Genomic DNA, 24,144 nt, shown 5'->3' on the forward strand with positions numbered 1-24,144 from the left:
ATCCTGTGGGTGGTAGTCACCCCATACCCATCCTGTGGGTAGTAGTCACCCCATACCCATCCTGTGGGTAGTTGTCACCCCATACCCATCCTGTGGGTAGTAGTCACCCCATACCCATCCTGTGGGTAGTAGTCACCCCATACCCATCCTGTGGGTAGTAGTCACCCCATACCCATCCTGTGGGTAGTAGTCACCCCATACCCATCCTGTGGGTAGTAGTCACCCCATACCCATCCTGTGGGTAGTAGTCACCCCATACCCATCCTGTGGGTAGTTGTCACACCATACCCATCCTGTGGGTGGTAGTCACCCCATACCCATCCTGTGGGTAGTAGTCACCCCATACCCATCCTGTGGGTAGTTGTCACACCATACCCATCCTGTGGGTAGTTGTCACACCATACCCATCCTGTGGGTAGTAGTCACCCCATACCCATCCTGTGGGTAGTAGTCACCCCATACCCATCCTGTGGGTAGTTGTCACACCATACCCATCCTGTGGGTAGTTGTCACACCATACCCATCCTGTGGGTAGTTGTCACACCATACCCATCCTGTGGGTAGTAGTCACCCCATACCCATCCTGTGGGTAGTTGTCACACCATACCCATCCTGTGGGTAGTTGTCACCCCATACCCATCCTGTGGGTAGTTGTCACACCATACCCATCCTGTGGGTAGTTGTCACACCATACCCATCCTGTGGGTAGTAGTCACCCCATACCCATCCTGTGGGTAGTTGTCACACCATACCCATCCTGTGGGTGGTAGTCACCCCATACCCATCCTGTGGGTAGTAGTCACCCCATACCCATCCTGTGGGTAGTTGTCACCCCATACCCATCCTGTGGGTAGTTGTCACACCATACCCATCCTGTGGGTAGTAGTCACCCCATACCCATCCTGTGTGTAGTAGTCACCCCATACCCATCCTGTGGGTAGTAGTCACCCCATACCCATCCTGTGGGTAGTTGTCACACCATACCCATCCTGTGGGTAGTTGTCACACCATACCCATCCTGTGGGTAGTAGTCACCCCATACCCATCCTGTGGGTAGTTGTCACACCATACCCATCCTGTGGGTGGTAGTCAAAAGATTACAGAGGTACATAATGGGTCCAGGGACTGGACTCCAAAGTTATGATAGCTGAACTAGTTACTAAGGTAATGAACTCCAGGTAGATCTGGTCACAATTATGACAACTTACAAAGGTAATGAACCATCTACACTCCTATAAATGGTTACAATCATACCAATACCAGCCCGGTGGCCTGGTGGCTAAAGCTCCCGCTTCACACACGGAGGGCCCGGGTTCGATTCCCGGCGGGTGGAAACATTCCGACACGTTTCCTTACACCTGTTGTCCTGTTCACCTAGCAGCAAATAGGTACCTGGGTGTTAGTCGACTGGTGTGGGTCGCATCCTGGGGGGACAAGATTAAGGACCCCAATGGAAATAAGTTAGACAGTCCTCGATGACGCACTGACTTTCTTGGGTTATCCTGGGTGGCTAACCCTCCGGGGTTAAAAATCCGAACGAAATCTTATCTTACCAATACTCCGGCAAAACAATATAGACATTATTTTTTACGACTCACTGGCAAAATAATCATTTAAAATCTTCTAACCTTCTGGGAAAAAGTTACAAAGGGATTTACGCCCGACCAGACCTCGCTACCTTTAGCAAGTGTCAAGCTGCTTGTGTGTGGCTGCGGGTGACAACACTGGCACGGGCAGCAGGCGCCCCGTGGCACCTGCAGAGTCTTCTGGCACCGTCTAGACGCCAGTCAGTGCTATTAAGTGCACCAGCACACCAGAAGTGACACACACACGTCTACCACCACAGTACTAGTGTAATGAAGTGAAGTGTTTTGTGACCACTCGTTTGGAAAACCGGTTTTGTGTGTTGCTACAGTTAAAACCCAGGTATATTAAGTTATAGCCCAGGTATATGAAGGTATAACCCAGGTATATGAAGGTATAACCCAGGTATATTAAGTTATAGCCCAGGTATATGAAGGTATAACCCAGGTATATTAAGTTATAGCCCAGGTATATGAAGGTATAACCCAGGTATATGAAGGTATAACCCAGGTATATTAAGTTATAGCCCAGGTATATGAAGGTATAACCCAGGTATATTAAGTTATAGCCCATTTATATGAAGGTATAACCCAGGTATATTAAGTTATAACCCAGGTATATTAAGTTATAACCCAGGTATATTAAGTTATAACCCAGGTATATTAAGTTATAGCCCAGGTATATGAAGGTATAACCCAGGTATATTAAGTTATAAACCAGGTATATTAAGTTATAACCCAGGTATATTAAGTTATAACCCAGGTATATGAAGGTATAACCCAGGTATATTAAGTTATAAACCAGGTATATCAAAACCCGGGTATATCAAGGAGAAAAGTTGGGTGTGAGTTGAACCTTCGTATTATGGCTTAGTAGGCCTACTTCATGAGCCAGTAGGCCTACTGAAGTAAGACTTGTCTAGCATAGGACAGCAGGCTTACTGTAGTAAGCCTTTAGCATGAGTCAGTAGGCCTACTGCAATGTTCCTCCATTCTTATATTTTTATGGTAAGGCACTTGTAAAGCTCCTGGGACCTTGATTCATCAAAATTAAGGTACTGAACATTTGTTTCTAGGTTGAGGGACTGATTACCTTAGCTTCCACTGTCTTCTCTGTAGTTCTGATTACCATCTAATATCAATATTAGACTTAAAATGTCACTAGTTGGCGAAATTTCTTCAACTAAAGACACCCAGGTGTTGCACATATGTCTTATTCATCAATAAAGACACCCAGGTGTTGCACATGTTTCTTATTCATCAATAAAGACACCCAGGTGTTGCACATGTGTTTTATTCATCAATAAAGACACCCAGGTGTTGCACATGTGTTTTATTCATCAATAAAGACACCCAGGTGTTGCACATATGTCTTATTCATCAATAAAGACACCCAGGTGTTGCACATATGTCTTATTCATCAATAAAGACACCCAGGTGTTGCACATATGTCTTATTCATCAATAAAGACACCCAGGTGTTGCACATATGTCTTATTCATCAATAAAGACACCCAGGTGTTGCACATATGTCTTATTCATCAATAAAGACACCCAGGTGTTGCACATATGTCTTATTCATCAATAAAGACACCCAGGTGTTGCACATATGTCTTATTCATCAATAAAGACACCCAGGTGTTGCACATGTTTCTTATTCATCAATAAAGACACCCAGGTGTTGCACATGTGTCTTATTCATCAATAAAGACACCCAGGTGTTGCACATGTGTCTTATTCATCAATAAAGACACCCAGGTGTTGTACATGTGTCTTATTCATCAATAAAGACACCCAGGTGTTGCACATGTGTCTTATTCATCAATAAAGACACCCAGGTGTTGTACATCTTATTTAACTTGTCGGTTATTACACCATAAATGTGATATAACTGTTCTTTGAACACGGCGGCTACAGTAACGTGGTTATGTCCCGTGGCCTGGTTGGAAACGCTCTCGCTTCACACACTGAGTGTCCGTGGTTCGATCCCCGGCAGAGGTGGAAACATTGGACTTTTTTCCTTACACTTACTGTCCCTGTTCACATAGGAAGCAAGTAGGTACCTGGGTGTTAGTGGACTGGTGTGGGTGGCATCCTGGGGGGCAAGACTGAAGGACCACAATGGAAATAAGTTAGACAGTCCTCGGTGACGCACTGACTTTCTTGGGTTATCCTGGATGGCTAACCCTCCGGGGTTAAAAATCCCAACAAAATCTAATTTTGAATACAAAAATGGAATACAGTACCGTCAGGTTGATAAGTAAGACATGTGATACAGTTAGGTATCTTTATTCCGAAACGTTTCGCCTACACAGTAGGCTTCGTCAGTCGAGTACAGAGGATAGTTAGGTAAGACACACATGCAACAGTTAGGTATCTTTATTTTGAAACGTTTCGCCTACACAGTAGGCTTCTTCAGTCGAGTACAGAAAAGTTGATAGAAGCAGAAGATACATGAAGACGATGTAATCAGTCCATCACCCTTAAAGTTTTGAGGTGGTCAGTCCCTCAGTCTGGAGAAGAGCATTGTTCCGTTGTCTGAAACAATATGAAGTTGAAGTGACAGAATCGGGCCTTATATAGTGCCAGGAGGTGAGACGTAGGTTGATTTGGGAGGGCAGGTCCCTCTCAAACCCAGCCGTTCTCACTAGTAGAGGTTGTCGAAGTTAATGTTCATCGAGTACAGAGGAGTTATCAGAGGTGGTCAGTCCCTCAGCCTGGAGAAGAGTTTTGTTTCACAGTCTGGAACTTGCGAAGGTGAAGCGGCAGTGTGGAGACATATATACTGGCGGAAGGTGAGGTGTAGTCCAGTGGACTGACCCTCTGGTCTCCACACACTGGCGGAAGGTGAGGTGTAGTCCAGTGGACTGACCCTCTGGTCTCCACACACTGGCGGAAGGTGAGGTGTAGTCCAGTGGACTGACCCTCTGGTCTCCACACACTGGCGGAAGGTGAGGTGTAGTCCAGTGGACTGACCCTCTGGTCTCCACACACTGGCGGAAGGTGAGGTGTAGTCCAGTGGACTGACCCTCTGGTCTCCACACACTGGCGGAAGGTGAGGTGTAGTCCAGTGGACTGACCCTCTGGTCTCCACACACTGGCGGAAGGTGAGGTGTAGTCCAGTGGACTGACCCTCTGGTCTCCACACACTGGCGGAAGGTGAGGTGTAGTCCAGTGGACTGACCCTCTGGTCTCCACACACTGGCGGAAGGTGAGGTGTAGTCCAGTGGACTGACCCTCTGGTCTCCACACACTGGCGGAAGGTGAGGTGTAGTCCAGTGGACTGGCCCTCTGGTCTCCACACACTGGCGGAAGGTGAGGTGTAGTCCAGTGGACTGGCCCTCTGGTCTCCACACACTGGCGGAAGGTGAGGTGTAGTCCAGTGGACTGGCCCTCTGGTCTCCACACACTGGCGGAAGGTGAGGTGTAGTCCAGTGGACTGGCCCTCTGGTCTCCACACACTGGCGGAAGGTGAGGTGTAGTCCAGTGGACTGGCCCTCTGGTCTCCACACACTGGCGGAAGGTGAGGTGTAGTCCAGTGGACTGACCCTCTGGTCTCCACACACTGGCGGAAGGTGAGGTGTAGTTCAGTGGACTGGCCCTCTGGTCTCCACACACTGGCGGAAGGTGAGGTGTAGTTCAGTGGACTGACCCTCTGGTCTCCACACACTGGCGGAAGGTGAGGTGTAGTCCAGTGGACTGGCCCTCTGGTCTCCACACACTGGCGGAAGGTGAGGTGTAGTCCAGTGGACTGACCCTCTGGTCTCCACACACTGGCGGAAGGTGAGGTGTAGTCCAGTGGACTGGCCCTCTGGTCTCCACACACTGGCGGAAGGTGAGGTGTAGTCCAGTGGACTGACCCTCTGGTCTCCACACACTGGCGGAAGGTGAGGTGTAGTCCAGTGGACTGGCCCTCTGGTCTCCACACACTGGCGGAAGGTGAGGTGTAGTCCAGTGGACTGGCCCTCTGGTCTCCACACACTGGCGGAAGGTGAGGTGTAGTCCAGTGGACTGACCCTCTGGTCTCCACACACTGGCGGAAGGTGAGGTGTAGTCCAGTGGACTGACCCTCTGGTCTCCACACACTGGCGGAAGGTGAGGTGTAGTCCAGTGGACTGACCCTCTGGTCTCCACACACTGGCGGAAGGTGAGGTGTAGTCCAGTGGACTGACCCTCTGGTCTCCACACACTGGCGGAAGGTGAGGTGTAGTCCAGTGGATTGACCCTCTGGTCTCCACACACTGGCGGAAGGTGAGGTGTAGTCCAGTGGACTGACCCTCTGGTCTCCACACACTGGCGGAAGGTGAGGTGTAGTCCAGTGGACTGACCCTCTGGTCTCCACACACTGGCGGAAGGTGAGGTGTAGTCCAGTGGACTGACCCTCTGGTCTCCACACACTGGCGGAAGGTGAGGTGTAGTCCAGTGGACTGACCCTCTGGTCTCCACACACTGGCGGAAGGTGAGGTGTAGTCCAGTGGACTGACCCTCTGGTCTCCACACACTGGCGGAAGGTGAGGTGTAGTCCAGTGGACTGACCCTCTGGTCTCCACACACTGGCGGAAGGTGAGGTGTAGTCCAGTGGACTGACCCTCTGGTCTCCACACACTGGCGGAAGGTGAGGTGTAGTCCAGTGGACTGACCCTCTGGTCTCCACACACTGGCGGAAGGTGAGGTGTAGTCCAGTGGACTGACCCTCTGGTCTCCACACACTGGCGGAAGGTGAGGTGTAGTCCAGTGGACTGACCCTCTGGTCTCCACACACTGGCGGAAGGTGAGGTGTAGTCCAGTGGACTGACCCTCTGGTCTCCACACACTGGCGGAAGGTGAGGTGTAGTCCAGTGGACTGACCCTCTGGTCTCCACACACTGGCGGAAGGTGAGGTGTAGTCCAGTGGACTGACCCTCTGGTCTCCACACACTGGCGGAAGGTGAGGTGTAGTCCAGTGGACTGACCCTCTGGTCTCCACACACTGGCGGAAGGTGAGGTGTAGTCCAGTGGACTGACCCTCTGGTCTCCACACACTGGCGGAAGGTGAGGTGTAGTCCAGTGGACTGACCCTCTGGTCTCCACACACTGGCGGAAGGTGAGGTGTAGTCCAGTGGACTGACCCTCTGGTCTCCACACACTGGCGGAAGGTGAGGTGTAGTCCAGTGGACTGACCCTCTGTTCTCCACACACTGGCGGAAGGTGAGGTGTAGTCCAGTGGACTGACCCTCTGGTCTCCACACACTGGCGGAAGGTGAGGTGTAGTCCAGTGGACTGGCCCTCTGGTCTCCACACACTGGCGGAAGGTGAGGTGTAGTCCAGTGGACTGACCCTCTGGTCTCCACACACTGGCGGAAGGTGAGGTGTAGTCCAGTGGACTGACCCTCTGGTCTCCACACACTGGCGGAAGGTGAGGTGTAGTCCAGTGGACTGACCCTCTGGTCTCCACACACTGGCGGAAGGTGAGGTGTAGTCCAGTGGACTGACCCTCTGGTCTCCACACACTGGCGGAAGGTGAGGTGTAGTCCAGTGGACTGACCCTCTGGTCTCCACACACTGGCGGAAGGTGAGGTGTAGTCCAGTGGACTGGCCCTCTGGTCTCCACACACTGGCGGAAGGTGAGGTGTAGTCCAGTGGACTGACCCTCTGGTCTCCACACACTGGCGGAAGGTGAGGTGTAGTCCAGTGGACTGGCCCTCTGGTCTCCACACACTGGCGGAAGGTGAGGTGTAGTCCAGTGGACTGGCCCTCTGGTCTCCACACACTGGCGGAAGGTGAGGTGTAGTCCAGTGGACTGGCCCTCTGGTCTCCACACACTGGCGGAAGGTGAGGTGTAGTCCAGTGGACTGGCCCTCTGGTCTCCACACACTGGCGGAAGGTGAGGTGTAGTCCAGTGGACTGGCCCTCTGGTCTCCACACACTGGCGGAAGGTGAGGTGTAGTCCAGTGGACTGACCCTCTGGTCTCCACACACTGGCGGAAGGTGAGGTGTAGTCCAGTGGACTGGCCCTCTGGTCTCCACACACTGGCGGAAGGTGAGGTGTAGTCCAGTGGACTGGCCCTCTGGTCTCCACACACTGGCGGAAGGTGAGGTGTAGTCCAGTGGACTGACCCTCTGGTCTCCACACACTGGCGGAAGGTGAGGTGTAGTCCATTGGACTGACCCTCTGGTCTCCACACACTGGCGGAAGGTGAGGTGTAGTCCAGTGGACTGACCCTCTGGTCTCCACACACTGGCGGAAGGTGAGGTGTAGTCCATTGGACTGACCCTCTGGTCTCCACACACTGGCGGAAGGTGAGGTGTAGTCCAGTGGACTGGCCCTCTGGTCTCCACACCGTCGCTTCAACTTCACACTGTTCCAGACTATGTAACATAACTCTTCTCCAGGCTGAGGGACTGATAACTCTTGTGTACTAAACTGAAGAAGCCCATTGTGTAGGTGAAACGTTTCGAAATAAAGATATCTAACTCTTGCACGTGTGTTTTATCAAAATCTTACTCTACTGTTGTTTCAGATACAATGGTCAAGGAGACAGAGTACTACGACAGGCTGGGTGTGAGCCCTGAAGCTACAGCTGACCAACTGAAATCAGCCTACAGGAAACTGGCTCTTAAGTACCATCCTGACAAGAATCCACAGGGTGGGGAGAAGTTCAAACAGATCTCCCAGGCCTACGAGGTGTTGTCTAACACTAAGAAGAGGAAGATTTATGATGAGGGAGGAGAGGAGGCCTTGCAGGTCAGTGTTGTGATGTTACTGCAGATCAGTGTTGTGATGTTACTGCAGGTCAGTGTTGTGATGTTACTACAGGTCAGTGTTGTGATGTTACTGCAGGTCAGTGTTGTGATGTTACTGCAGGTCAGTGTTGTGATGTTACTGCAGGTCAGTGTTGTGATGTTACTACAGGTCAGTGTTGTGATGTTACCGCAGGTCATTATTGTGATGTTACTACAGGTCAGTGTTGTGATGTTACTGCAGGTCAGTGTTGTGATGTTACTACAGGTCAGTGTTGTGATGTTACCGCAGGTCAGTGTTGTGATGTTACTACAGGCCAGTGTTACGTCCCACAGATGTATCATTCACAACTCCACCTGTACCACGGTGGTCTGTGGCCTGGTAGCTAGCCGACTGGGATGTTAGTCGACTGGTGTGGGTCGCATCCTGCGACAAAACTGATTTAATTTGCCCGAAATGATCTGCATAAGAAGCGGCTTTCTGTATAGTAGTATGTCATTGATGTCAGCTATGGTCTGAATACCTCGTACATGTACTTGTAGAAATAAAGATAGTTATCTTTGTTGTCATGTTACTAAGATTCAAGACAGTGTATTTGAGGGTGACTTACTGGTAAGTGCTTATTTGAGTCTGGTGTTGCAGAGTGGCGGTGCTGGCGGAGGCTTCAGGAATCCCATGGATATCTTCAACATGTTCTTTGGTGGAGGTGGAGAGTACGAGGACGAGGATGAGGATGGTGACAGCGGCTTTAGCTTCTTCGGTAAGGGCGGCGGTATGGGCGGCAGCAGGAAGCCGCCGCCCATGGAACACCGCCTAGTGGTGTCGCTGGAACAGCTTATGATTGGCGGCAGGAGGAAGCTTAAGCTGGACCGTAGGCGGCCCTGCGGTGCCTGTGACGGCAGGGGTGGCAGGGTAGACGCCTTCACACAGACCTGCAACACCTGTCATGGCAAGGGTATCAAGGTGAGAGAGACAAGCAGGGAGAGGCAAGGAAGGCAGGCGGGAACGAGTTAGAAGGCAGTGAGGGAGGGAGGAACGAGTTAGAAGGCAGTGAGAGAGGCAGGAATGAGTTAGAAGGCAGTGAGGGAGGGAGGAACGAGTTAGAAGGCAGTGAGGGAGGGAGGAACAAGTTAGAAGGCAGTGAGGGAGGCAGGAACGCGTTAGAAGGCAGTGAGAGAGGGGGGAACGAGTTAGAAGGCAGTGAGAGAGGCAGGAACGAATTAGAAGGCAGTGAGGGAGGCAGGAACGAGTTAGAAGGCAGTGAGAGAGGGATGAACGAGTTAGAAGGTAGTGAGAGAGGGAGGAACGAGTTAGAAGGCAGTGAGAGAGGGAGGAACGAGTTAGAAGGCAGTGAGAGAGGGAGGAACGAGTTAGAAGGCAGTGAGAGAGGGAGGAACAAGTTAGAAGGCAGTGAGGGAGGGAGGAACGAGTCAGAAGGCAGTGAGAGAGGAAGGAACGAGTTAGAAGGAAGTGAAAGAGGGAGGGACGAGTTAGAAGGCAGTGAGAGAGGGAGGAACGAGTTAGAAGGCAGTGAGAGAGGGAGGAACGAGTTAGAAGGCAGTGAGAGAGGCAGGAACGAGTCAGAAGGCAGTGAGAGAGGGAGGAACGAGTTAGAAGGCAGTGAGAGAGGGAGGAACGAGTTAGAAGGCAGTGAGAGAGGCAGGAACGAGTCAGAAGGCAGTGAGAGAGGGAGGAACGAGTTAAAAGGCAGTGAGAGAGGCAGGAACGAGTCAGAAGGCAGTGAGAGAGGCAGGAACGAGTCAGAAGGCAGGGAGGGAGACAAGGAAGGAGGCAGGGAGAAATGAAAGACAGGGAGGCAGGAAGGAAGGGAAGACAGGGAGGAAGGGAAGACAGGGAGGAAGGGAAGTCTAGGAGGGAAGACATGGGGCTCAGGGAGTGAGAAAGTGGAGAGAGGGAGTGAGTGACAGCAGGAAATGGAAGCAAGAAGAGAGGTCATCTGGTGTATGTTGGTCCAGGTAACAAGAGTGACATCCAACACTCACTAACCTTAACCATACAACGTTTCTAACCCTCCTCTCACTCGTATATTTTCTCTCCTACAATCCTACGACATTTAACATCTTTTAGATTCCTTCTACGAGCACCCACAATCCCTCAATAACCTCTAAAATAATTCTAAAAGCCCTTAATGACCATAGGCTCTGAGATATGGGAGGAAATGCAAAATAAGCCCAGTAAAAAGCAGGGGCACCGTGGGCACAATAAGAGAACACTGTATCAACATCCGTGGCCCCAGATTATTCAACATCTTACCAGTAGATATCAGAAACACTGCTGGAACAAGTGTAGAAGCCTTCAAGAGGAAACTGGACAAGTATCTTCACCAGGTACCAGATCAACCAGGCTGTGATTGATATATGGACCAGCGGGCCACCAGCAGCAACAACCTGGTTTGTAGCTAAATGGTTGAGAGAACCAACAAGTCGGTAAATTTAGACACACGTGCAACACTTGAGTATTTTTATTAAAGAAACGTTTCGCAACACAATGGCTTCATCAGTCCTACACGAAGAAGTATTGTGCAGATTAGAAGGAGTTTGAAGTAATCAGTCCTTCAGTCTGGAGTCGATGTAATCAGTACATCATTTTTTTCAAGACTGATGGACTGATTGCATCGACTCCAGGCTGAGGGACTGATTACCCCAAACTCCTCATTTTCCACTGTTGTTCTTCGTACTGGACTGAAGGAGCCACTGGCTATCCAAACATTTCTTCCAAAAAAAAAATTCCCAACTTTGCACTAGTGTCTCATTCACAAACTCTCACATGTTATGACACGCTACCTACACGAATATTTTTGTAAGTGGGCTTGGGTTTGAATCAGACCTCCCTAGCATGGGCCAGTAGGTTAGGTAAAGAGACACACGTGGAACTAAAGCGACGTTTTTCTGTGGCAACGTTTCGCTCTCTCAAGTTTTTACGTTTTTCCTAACTTACTAGCCCATGCTAGGTAGGTCTTTCTCAAACTGAGTAATTCTACCAACATTATTACATAGGTCAGTAGGCCTGCTGCAGTGTTCCTCCCTTCTTATGTTGTGATATCTTGTACCCACAGCTGACGTACCAGCAGCTAGGACCAGGACTAGTGGAGATGCACGGTACTTGTACTGCCTGTGGAGGCTCCGGCAGGACTATAGCAGAGGCAGACAAGTGCAAATTGTGCAAAGGTAACCGCACCGTCAACGATACCAAGATTACACAGGTACTTTACCTTTGGCTTGGGTTGTTAGGGTGGAGAATCAATCCATCATGAGACGGTCATAAAGACTGCATGCTACCTGCTCACCTCTGGTGAAAAACACTAATATTGACGACAAAAGACGAATTAAGCTCCCACTATGTATACATTGAGACACATCCATCTATCAGTGTGTATACACAGAGACACATCCATCTATCAGTGTGTATACACAGAGACACATCCATCTATCAGTGTGTATACACAGAGACACATCCATCTATCAGTGTGTATACACAGAGACACATCCATCTATCAGTGTGTATACACAGACACATCCATCTATCAGTGTGTATACACAGAGACACATCCATCTATCAGTGTGTATACACAGACACATCCATCTATCAGTGTGTATACACAGAGACACATCCATCTATCAGTGTGTATACACAGAGACACATAAGAACATAAGAACACATACAGAGTCTGTTTGGATAGAATTTTCAGAGGGGAATGAAAAATTAATTTTAGGTGTGATATACCGTCCCCCAAATTTAGATAGGGACCAGGGGAGACTACTATGGGAGGAAATTGTTAGGGCCACAAGGCACGATAATGTAGTAATTCTAGGAGACTTTAACTTTAGTCATATTGATTGGAATTTCTTGACTGGGAATTTAGAATCATACGACTTCTTAGAAGTAGTTCAGGATTGTTTTTTGAAGCAGTTTGTGACAGAACCTACAAGGGGAAATAACCTGCTTGACTTAGTTCTGGCAAACAATGAATCCCTTGTTAATAATTTAGAAGTTTCAGAGGAACTGGGTGCTAGCGACCACAAATCAATTACATTTAGAATTGAATGGAAGTATGATAGTAGGGATAACTCAGTAACAGTCCCAGATTTTCGCTTAGCAGATTACGATGGGCTTAGAGAACACTTATCATCTGTTGACTGGGGTAACGAAGAGAGCTATCAATATGACAGTTTTCTGAACACAATACATGCTGCTCAAAGAACGTTTATCCCTTATAAAGAAATTAGATCAAATATAAATGACCCAAAATGGATGAATAATAGACTGAAATATCTACTAGGGCATAAGAAAGGAATTTATAGGCGTATCAAAAGAGGTGAGGGTCATCTTATGAATCAGTATATTGACATTAAGAGGGACATTAAAAAGGGGATAAGAAAAGCTAAAAGGGACTATGAAATTAAAGTTGCTAGGGATTCTAAAACTAACCCAAAAAGTTTTTTCCAGGTATATAGAATAAAAGTCAGAGATGAGATAGGTCCCCTTAAAAATAACTATGGGCATCTTACTGACAAAGAGAATGAAATGTGCTCGATTTTAAATAATTATTTTCTCTCGGTTTTTACACAGGAAGACACTAATAATATTCCGGTAATTAATTTTTATAGTGGGCCAGAAGAAGATAAATTATGTAACATCACAGTCACTAGTGAAATGGTAGTGAAGCAGATAGACCAACTGAAGCAAAATAAGTCACCGGGTCCTGATGAGGTTTTTTCAGGGGTTCTAAAGGAATGCAAAATGGAAGTCTGTGAACCATTAACTAATATTTTTAATTTATCTCTTCAAACAGGTGTAGTGTCTGATATATGGAAGATGGCTAATGTAATTCCTATTTTTAAAACAGGGGACAAGTCGTTACCGTCAAATTACCGCCCAATAAGCCTGACCTCAATTGTAGGCAAATTACTAGTCAATTATAGCTCAAATTATAAGCCATCTCGATAAGCATAGCTTGATTAATGATACTCAGCATGGATTCACAAGAGGCCGGTCTTGTCTAACTAATTTATTAGCTTTCTTCAGTAAAGCTTTTGAGGCTGTTGACCACGATAAAGAATTTGATATTATTTACTTAGATTTTAGTAAGGCATTTGATAGTGTTCCGCACCAAAGACTGTTGAAGAAAGTAGCAGCTCATGGCATTGGGGGAAGAGTGCTCTCGTGGATCGAATCATGGCTCACTGACAGGAAGCAGAGAGTGTCCATAAATGGGGTTAAATCCGAGTGGGGATCAGTAACAAGTGGCGTTCCACAGGGATCAGTCTTGGGCCCGTTGTTGTTTATAATATATATCAATGATCTTGATGAAGAAATTACTAGTGATATGAACAAATTCGCCGATGACACGAAGATAGGTAGGATAATTGATTCAAACGTAGATGTTAGGGAACTTCAGGAGGATTTAGACAAACTCTACTCTTGGTCAGAAAAGTAGCAGATGCAGTTCAATGTAGATAAATGCAAGGTTCTGAAGCTCGGGAGTGTCCATAACCCTAGCACTTGTAAGTTAAATAATGTAGAATTTAGCCATACAGATTGCGAAAAGGACTTGGGGGTTATGGTAAGCAGCAACCTTAAACCAAGACAGCAATGCCTAAGCGTACGTAATAAGGCAAATAGATTACTGGGATTTATATCAAGAAGTGTAAGCAACAGAAGTCCAGAGGTCATACTGCAGCTTTATACATCATTAGTAAGGCCTCACCTAGATTATGCAGCTCAATTCTGGTCTCCATATTACAGAATGGACATAAATTCGTTAGAAAACATTCAGCGTAGGATGACTAAATTAATACATAGCATTAGAAATCTTCCTTATGAAGAAAGATTGAAGACTCTTAAGTTACATTCACTTGTTAGACGAAGAATGAGGGGAGACCTGATCGAAGTGTATAAGTGGAAGATAGGTATTAATAAAGGGGATATTAACAAGGTCTTGAGGATATCTCTCCAAGAGAGAACCCGCAGTAATGGATTTAAATTAGATAAGTTTAGATTTAGAAAGGACATAGGAAAGTATTGGTTTGGAAATAGGGTAGTTGATGAGTGGAACAGTCTACCTAGTTGGGTTATTGAGGCTAGGACTTTGGGTAGTTTCAAATTTAGGTTGGATAAGTACATGAGTGGGAGGGGTTGGATTTGAGTGGGACTTGCACATCGGAGCTTGTTTCTTGGGTGGCATTGAAAGTTGGGTTGGTCAAATGTTTGTTAGTGGGATGAATTGTAAAGGACCTGCCTAGTATGGGCCAACAGGCCTGCTGCAGTGTTCCTCCTTTCTTATGTTCTTATGTAACACACTGTTTGCAGATGACGTGAAGTTGATGAGAAGAGTTCATTCGATCGAAGACCAGGCAGAAATACAAAGGGATCTGGACAGGCTGCAGACCTGGTCCAGCAACTGGCTCCTGGAGTTCAATCCCACCAAGTGCAAAGTCATGAGGATTGGGGAAGGGCAAAGAAGACCGCAGATGGAGTACAGTCTAGGGGGTCAGAGACTACAAACATCACTCAAGGAAAAAGATCTTGGGGTGAGTATAACACCAGGCACATCTCCTGAAGCGCACATCAACCAAATAACTGCTGCAGCATATGGGCGCCTGGCAAACCTCAGAACAGCATTCCGACATCTTAATAAGGAATCGTTCAGGACCCTGTACACCGTGTACGTTAGGCCCATATTGGAGTATGCGGCACCAGTTTGGAACCCACACCTAGCCAAGCATGTAAAGAAACTAGAGAAAGTGCAAAGGTTTGCAACAAGACTAGTCCCAGAGCTAAGAGGTATGTCCTATGAGGAGAGGTTAAGGGAAATCAACCTGACGACACTGGAGGACAGGAGAGATAGGGGGGACATGATAACGACTTACAAAATACTGAGAGGAATTGACAAGGTGGACAAAGACAGGATGTTCCAGAGACTGGACACAGTAACAAGGGGACACAGTTGGAAGTTGAAGACACAGATGAATCAAAGGGATGTTAGGAAGTATTTCTTCAGCCACAGAGTAGTCAGGAAGTGGAATAGTTTGGGAAGCGATGTAGTGGAGTCAGGATCCATACATAGCTTTAAGCAGAGGTACGATAAAGCTCATGGTTCAGGGAGAGTGACCTAGTAGCGACCAGTGAAGAGGCGGGGCCAGGAGCTTGGACTCGACCCCTGCAACCTCAACTAGGTGAGAACTAGGTGAGTACACACACACACACACACATACTTCCTCGACAATACCAGTAAGATAAATTAGACACATCTACAAATACCAGTAAGACAGCGAGATCTCCTCCCTCCCCTCCACCTTCAGTACCCCCTCCCCACCTTCAGTACCCCTCCCCACCTTCAGTACCCCTTCCCCACATTCAGTACCCCTCCCCACCTTCAGTACCCCTCCCCACCTTCAGTACCCCTTCCCCACCTTCAGTACCCCATCCCCACCTTCAGTACCCCTTCCCCACATTCAGTACCCCTCCCCACCTTCAGTACCCCTTCCCCACCTTCAGTACCCCCTCCCCACCTTCAGTCCCAACTATAAGACAATCTTCATTTCCCCTCACATCACAAGACAAGCCAATGAGCCCGACTGGGCTGGCTTCACCGTGCAACGTCAATGTCAGATCCCGACCAGTCTTTAACCACGTCACGGGCTCTCTCTTATTTCACACACACACACACACACACACACACACACACATATATATATATATATATATATATATATATATATATATATATATATATATATATATATATATATATATATGCATATATGCAAAGCAACCACAGGGAGAGTTGAATGATGCCTCTAGGCCTTTCGTATTGCAATCAACACATCATCAGAAGCTTGCAATAAACATCACGTAACGTATTCTTGGCTAACCTCAGATTAGACTTTTCCAAGGGTGTCCTGTAACCTGTTATGACCTGGTTTTACAGGTACACGTTGAGAGGGGCATGAGCAACGGCACCAGGATCACTCTCAAAGGAGAGGGTGACCAGGATCCTGGCCAGGAAGCTGGGGACGTGGTCATTATCCTGCAGGAGAAGCCCCACTACACCTTCGTCAGGAGGGGGATTGACCTCCACATGGAGATGAAGGTCAGCTCAGGGTCAAAGGTCATTTGAGAGTACACGAGAACGACAAATAACAGAGTACTAATAACGGTAGAATTACCGACAATGTGTTGAGTAAAAGGACACACATAAATTAATGTGACATTTTATTGTGGCAACGTTTCGCTCTCTAAGAGCTTTGTAAAGGCTTGATAAAGCTCCTGGAGAGCGAAACGTTCCCACAATAAAATATTATCACAATAGTTACACCCTTATACCTAACAGATAACGGAGTACTTGGGAGTCCACACCCAGAATAACCATCTACTACCTAAATAATTACAAATGTATTATTTATGTACGAGACAAGTGTAGTAAAGCACAAGGCTCTCTAGTCAGGCTCTAGCCTTTAAGTCTGTGAAGTCTAGAAGATGGTGTCTTGTAGCTCGGTTGGTAGCGCACTCGACTCAAACACTGAGGTCCGTGGTTCGATGCCCGGTACGGGTAGAAACATTGGGACGTGTTTCCTTAAGACACCTGCTGTCCATGTTCACCAAGCAGTAAGTTGGTACCTGGGTGTTAGCCGACTGTTGTGGGTGGCATCCTGTGGACAAGATAATCTAAGTTGCCACAAATGCTCTGCATAACCAGGGACTTTCTATATTGTAGTATGTCACTGATGTCAGTTATGGTCTGTATAAGTTGTGTCAGATAAGATAAGATTTCGTTCGGATTTTTAACCCCGGAGGGTTAGCCACCCAGGATAACCCAAGAAAGTCAGTGCGTCATCGAGGACTGTCTAACTTATTTCCATTGTGGTCCTTAATCTTGTCCCCCAGGATGCGACCCACACCAGTCGACTAACACCCAGGTACCTATTTGCTGCTAGGTGAACAGGACAACAGGTGTAAGGAAACGTGTCGAATGTTTCCACCCGCCGGGAATCGAACCCGGGTCCTCCGTGTGTGAAGCGGGAGCTTTAGCCACCAGGCCACCGGGCCACTTACTTGTAGGAATTCTTATTTGTTTTCAGACATAACTTGCTTATGGAATGGCTAGGATCTCTAAAATAACAGACAACTGTTACCGTTTCTGTTACTGTTACCGTTAAGCGTCCCGTTAATGTAGGTAAACAGTTGAAGAGAACAGACAGGATCATAAATTAGACACTTGTGCAACACTTGCGTATCTTTAATCTTCCGCCAACTAGTGGCTTCCTCAGTCTAATACAGAGAAAAATGATTGAAGATCTGACGGAGTTTGAAGTAATCAGTCCCCCAGCCTGGAGTCGATATTATCAGTCCAGCAACATGCGATGAGATGGAGCTTATATACCGCAGTCAAGGCTGAGGGACTGATTAAATACCGCAGTCAAGGCTGAGGGACTCATTAAATACCACAGACAAGGCTGAGGGACTGATTAAATACCGCAGACAAGGCTGAGGGACTGATGAAATATCGCAGACAAGGCTGAGGGACTGATTAAATACCGCAGACAAGGCTGAGGGACTGATTAAATACCACAGACAAGGCTGAGGGACTGATTAAATACCACAGACAAGGCTGAGGGACTGATTAAATACCGCAGACAAGGCTGAGGGACTGATTAAATACCGCAGACAAGGCTGAGGGACTGATTAAATACCACAGACAAGGCTGAGGGACTGATTAAATACCGCAGACAAGGCTGAGGGACTGATTAAATACCACAGACAAGGCTGAGGGACTGATTAAATACCGCAGACAAGGCTGAGGGACTGATTAAATACCACAGACAAGGCTGAGGGACTGATTAAATACCGCAGACAAGGCTGAGGGACTGGTTAAATACCGCAGACAAGGCTGAGGGACTGATTAAATACCGCAGACAAGGCTGAGGTACTGATTAAATACCACAGACAAGGCTGAGGGACTGATTAAATACCGCAGACAAGGCTGAGGGACTGATTAAATACCGCAGACAAGGCTGAGGTACTGATTAAATACCGCAGACAAGGCTGAGGTACTGATTAAATACCACAGACAAGGCTGAGGGACTGATTAAATACCGCAGACAAGGCTGAGGTACTGATTAAATACCGCAGACAAGGCTGAGGGACTGATTAAATACCGCAGACAAGGCTGAGGGACTGACTAAATACCACAGACAATGCTGAGGGACTGATTAAGTACCGCAGACAAGGCTGAGGGACTGATGATATATCGCAGACAAGGCTGAGGGACTGATGATATATCGCAGACAAGGCTGAGGGACTGATTAAATCAAACTCCTGATATTCAACCATTCTTCTCTGTACTGGACTGAGGAAGCCACGGGTTGGTGAACTGTTTCCACACAAAAGATACCCAGTGTTGCTTAAGTATCTAATTCATTATCCTGTAAAAAACAAACAGTTGAACCAGACTTAAACAGTGATGATTAGTTATAGATATTTCAAGAGAGCAGAGTAGGTCCCCGTTCATCAAGACTGTCAGAAAGGGGCTTGGATGCCCCCTTTCTGCCAGAGATTTCCCCTGTCAGAAAGGGACTGCGTGTGACCAGCAGTAACAACCTGGTCGGCCAGGCATTGACCCCCCTCCCGGGGGCAACTTTCAGATACCCTTCTCTCACTCTTATCTCTTCCACATTCTTTTAAGGTGACAAGAAAGGGGCTGTGTCTCTCCTGAGAGTTTGCTCTCACTCCTGTCTAACTCTCGACTCTTTGACAGGTCACACTGACGGAGTCACTCTGTGGGTTCCGTCGTACCGTCACCACCCTGGACGGTAGAACACTCACTGTCACCAAACCAGAAGGAAAGGTCAGTGCACGGTGTCGACAAACATACCTGGTCTAACCCTGGGTCAGTAGACGACACCTCTCCCTCTCTCTCTATGTATTCACCTATATATGGTTGCATGGGTCGATTCATAGCTCCTGGCCTCGCCTCTTCACTGGTGTGTGTGTGTGTGTGTGTGTACTCACCTAGTTAAGGTTGTAGGGGTCGATTCACAGCTCCTGACCTGGTGTGTACTCACCTAGTACACCTAGTGTGTGTGTGTGTGTGTGTGTGTGTGTGTGTGTGTGTGTGTACTCACCTAGTTGTACTCACCTAGCTAAGGTTGCAGGGGTCGATTCACAGCTCCTGGCCTGGTGTGTACTCACCTAGTACACCTAGTGTGTGTGTGTGTGTACTCACCTAATTGTGGTCGCAGGGGTCGAGTCACAGCTCCTGGTCTGGTGTGTAGTCACCTAGTACACCTAGTGTGTGTGTGTGTGTGTGTGTGTGTGTGTGTGTGTGTGTACTCACCTAATTGTGGCTGCAGGGGTCGAGTCACAGCTCCTGGCCTGGTGTGTACTCACCTAGTACACCTAGTGTGTGTGTGTGTGTACTCGCCTAGCTGAGGTTGCAGGGGTCGAGTCCTAGCTCTTGGCCCCGTGTGTGTGTGTGTGTGTGTTGACCCCGAACGTTTCACTCTGTACAGATGTTTCACCCACTAGAGTTGTTTCACTCGGTACAGATGTTTCACACACTACAGATGTTTAACAATAAGACACATGTGCAACACCTGGCTAACTTTATTGTCGAAACGTCTCGCTCTTTGTCTTTATTCACCTGTGGTCGACATCAGAAGCCTGGTGCAACGTTTCGACTACAGGCGCAGGTGTTGCGCATGTTTTAATACAAGTGTTTCTCGCAGGCTGTGGAGCCAGGATGTGAGATGATGGTGGAGGCTGAGGGACTGCCTCTCTGCAGGAACCCTTATGTTAGGGGAGATCTCTTCATTAAGTTCACGGTAAGTTCCTTAACTTTGTCTTGAAAGTTCCCAAGGCCTCTAAAAATTGCCTAGGCTTCTTTTTAAAAGTTCCCTAGGCTTCGCTTTGAAAGTTCCCTAGGCTTCGCTTTGAAAGTTCCCTAGGCTTCGCTTTGAAAGTTCCCTAGGCTTCACTTTGAAAGTTCCCTAGGCTTCTTTTTAAAAGTTCCCTAGGCTTCGCTTTGAAAGTTCCTTAGGCTTCACTTTGAAAGTTCCCTAGGCTTCACTTTGAAAGTTCCCTAGGCTTCACTTTGAAAGTTCCCTAGGCTTCGCTTTGAAAGTTCCTTAGGCTTCGCTTTGAAAGTTCCCTAGGCTTCACTTTGAAAGTTCCCTAGGTTTCGCTTTGAAAGTTCCTTAGGCTTCACTTTGAAAGTTCCCTAGGTTTCGCTTTGAAAGTTCCTTAGGCTTCACTTTGAAAGTTCCCTAGGCTTCACTTTGAAAGTTCCTTAGGCTTCGCTTTGAAAGTTCCCTAGGCTTCGCTTTGAAAGTTCCTAGGCTTCACTTTGAAAGTTCCCTAGGCTTCTTTTTAAAAGTTCCCTAGGCTTCGCTTTGAAAGTTCCCTAGGCTTCGCTTTGAAAGTTCCCTAAGCTTCTTTTTTAAAAGTTCCCTAACCTTCCTTCTGTTCTGTAACCTTCCTTCAAAAGCTCTAACCTTTTAAAAGGTCCCTAACCTTGCCTTAAAAGTTCTATAACCTTTCAAAAATTCCCTAACCTTATCTTGAAAGTTCTCCAACCTTCTTTCAAAAGTTCCCTAAGCTTCTATTAAAAGTTCTCCTACCCTTCAAAAGTTCCCCAACCTTCTTATAAAAGTTCTTTAAACATCTCTTAGGAAGAAGAGTAACAAGAGTCACATAAATGTGTTATGGTGAAGGACTTTGTGCTGAATTATTAGCGTTTGGGCTCAGGTGTGTTAGGAATTGTGAGTCCAGGCTTCAGACGTGGTCTGAGTTGTGTGTGTGGTATCATACATTATGCTGTAAGTACCACCCACAACCTCACACAACCCTAAGATCAATCTTGACCACCCGAGACGGTACAGTCGTTTCAACCTCGCACAACCCTAAGATCAATCTTGAACACCCGAGACGGTACAGTCGTTTCAACCTCGCACAACCCTAAGATCAATCTTGAACACCCGAGACGGTACAGTCGTTTCAACCTCGCACAACCCTAAGATCAATCTTGACCACCAGACACAATACAGTCGTTTCAACCTCACACAACCCTAAGATCAATCTTGACCACCCGAGACGGTACAGTCGTTTCAACCTCGCACAACCCTAAGATCAATCTTGACCACCAGACACAATACAGTCGTTTCAACCTCACACAACCCTAAGATCAATCTTGACCACCCGAGACGGTACAGTCGTTTCAACCTCACACAACAATAAGATCAATCTTGACCACCAAACACGGTACAGTCGCTTCAACCTCACACAACCCTAAGATCAATCTTGACCACTAGACACGGTACAGTCGTTTCAACCTCACACAACCCTAAGATCGATCTTGACCACTAGACACGGTACAGTCGCTTCAACCTCACACACCCCTAAGATCAATCTTGACCACTAGACACGGTACAGTCGTTTCAACCTCACACAACCCTAAGATCGATCTTGACCACTAGACACGGTGCAGTCGTTTCAACCTCACACAACCCTAAGATCAATCTTGACCACCCGAGACGGTACAGTCGTTTCAACCTCACACAACCCTAAGATCAATCTTGACCACCCGAGACGGTACAGTCGTTTCAACCTCGCACAACCCTAAGATCAATCTTGACCACCCGAGACGGTACAGTCGTTTCAACCTCGCACAACCCTAAGATCAATCTTGACCACCCGAGACGGTACAGTCGCTTCAACTTCGCACAACCCTAAGATCAATCTTGACCACCAGACACGGTACAGTCGTTTCAACCTCACACAACCCTAAGATCAATCTTGACCACCCGAGACGGTACAGTCGTTTCAACCTCGCACAACCCTAAGATCAATCTTGACCACCAGACACAATACAGTCGTTTCAACCTCACACAACCCTAAGATCAATCTTGACCACCCGAGACGGTACAGTCGTTTCAACCTCACACAACCCTAAGATCAATCTTGACCACCAGACACGGTACAGTCGCTTCAACCTCACACAACCCTAAGATCAATCTTGACCACTAGACACGGTACAGTCGTTTCAACCTCACACAACCCTAAGATCGATCTTGACCACTAGACACGGTACAGTCGCTTCAACCTCACACAACCCTAAGATCAATCTTGACCACTAGACACGGTACAGTCGTTTCAACCTCACACAACCCTAAGATCGATCTTGACCACTAGACACGGTACAGTCGTTTCAACCTCACACAACCCTAAGATCGATCTTGACCACTAGACAGGGTACAGTCGTTTCAACCTCACACAACCCTAAGATCGATCTTGACCACTAGACACGGTACAGTCGTTTCAACCTCACACAACCCTAAGATCGATCTTGACCACTAGACACGGTAGAGTCGTTTCAACCTCACACAACCCTAAGATCGATCTTGACCACTAGACACGGTACAGTTGCTTCAACCTCACACAACCCTAAGATCAATCTTGACCACTAGACACGGTACAGTCGTTTCAACCTCACACAACCCTAAGATCGATCTTGACCACTAGACACGGTAGAGTCGTTTCAACCTCACACAACCCTAAGATCAATCTTGACCACCAGACACGGTACAGTCGCTTCAACCTCGCACAACCCTAAGATCGATCTTGACCACCAGACACGGTACAGTCGCTTCAACCTCACACAACCCTAAGATCGATCTTGACCACCAGACACGGTACAGTCGTTTCAACCTCACACAACCCTAAGATCAATCTTGACCACCAGACACGGTACAGTCGCTTCAACCTCACACAACCCTAAGATCAATCTTGGCCACGATTCTTTCAGATCGAGTTCCCAGACACGGTAGACAGTGACTTCATCTCTGAATTCGAGGCGATGTTTCCCCGTCCACCCAAGACCCAGGAGCTGACAGGGGAGGAAGAGCTGGTCAACATGCTGCCCCTGGAGCAGCCTCCGGGAGGAGGAGGTGAAGGTGGGTCTGAAAACGCCTACAACGACGAGAGAATGGAGACAGACGACCAGCCTCCGACTGGATGTAGGCAGTCGTAGTGGGACGACACAAGGGGAGAGTGAGGTGGTTCCAGAGGAAGATATGGTCGTAATGCGACACTGAAGATAGGGTCGTAGTATGACAATGAAGAAAGACAGAGTCGTAGTGTGACACTGAAGGATGATGGAGTCGTAGTGTGGCATCAAGGTAAGACAGGGTCGTAGTGTGACACCGAGGGTAAACAGGGTCGTAGCATGACACGAAATAACAGTTTTCAACAGCTATCAAGAACATCCTGGAGATACTGACAGCTAACACACAGTCTTCCACCAACACACTCGACAGCCACAACAAATCAGCTGCCGTGGTGGGTCCACTTATACATCGACAAATCGACCAAAAGATCTTGGTCTATCAATCACTCGACAAATACCACTTCAGATATAACCAGGCCGAGTAGACCAGACGTACAAGCCGCTGAAACTGCTTTCTAAATTTAACAACAGGTTAGGTTAGGTTAGTCAGGAAACAGGACAAGTGTTTCATGACAATGGTCTAGTCACATGACCCCGCAGCTGGAGTTTGTGGTCATCTGGCTGTGACCTTCCACTGGCCTACCCCTTCACCCCGTTAAAAAATAAGATTACAGTTACAACCATAGTATATGGTACTTAACTACAGCTACGGTACTTTCTAAACTTAACTACAGCTACGGTACTTTCTAAACTTAACTACAGCTACGGTACTTTCTAAAATTAACTACAGCTACGGTACTTTCTAAACTTAACTACAGCTACGGTACTTTCTAAAATTAACTACAGCTACGGTACTTTCTAAAATTAACTACAGCTACG

General features: G+C 47.5%; 1 protein-coding gene across 2 annotated transcripts; it reads left to right on the plus strand.

The window, feature by feature from the left end:
• Nucleotides 1–1,746: 1,746 nt before the first annotated feature.
• On the plus strand, nucleotides 1,747–23,919 carry LOC128698490 (dnaJ homolog subfamily A member 1). Of its 2 annotated transcripts, none has more exons than XM_053790711.2 (8): nucleotides 1,747–1,853; nucleotides 8,083–8,306; nucleotides 8,946–9,266; nucleotides 11,380–11,526; nucleotides 16,255–16,416; nucleotides 19,081–19,170; nucleotides 20,051–20,146; nucleotides 23,125–23,483. In XM_053790711.2, exons 2-8 carry the CDS (start codon nucleotides 8,088–8,090, stop codon nucleotides 23,347–23,349), a joined length of 1,260 nt encoding a protein of 419 aa, XP_053646686.1. In that variant the 5' UTR covers nucleotides 1,747–1,853; nucleotides 8,083–8,087; the 3' UTR covers nucleotides 23,350–23,483. The 2 variants fall into 2 exon arrangements, with proteins under 2 accessions (XP_053646686.1, XP_053646685.1); XM_053790710.2 differs by having other exon boundaries at nucleotides 1,787–1,926; nucleotides 23,125–23,919.
• Nucleotides 23,920–24,144: the final 225 nt, after the last annotated feature.

Source organism: Cherax quadricarinatus, chromosome 88 (assembly GCF_038502225.1).
Source record: "Cherax quadricarinatus isolate ZL_2023a chromosome 88, ASM3850222v1, whole genome shotgun sequence".
Lineage (NCBI taxonomy): Eukaryota > Metazoa > Arthropoda > Malacostraca > Decapoda > Parastacidae > Cherax > Cherax quadricarinatus.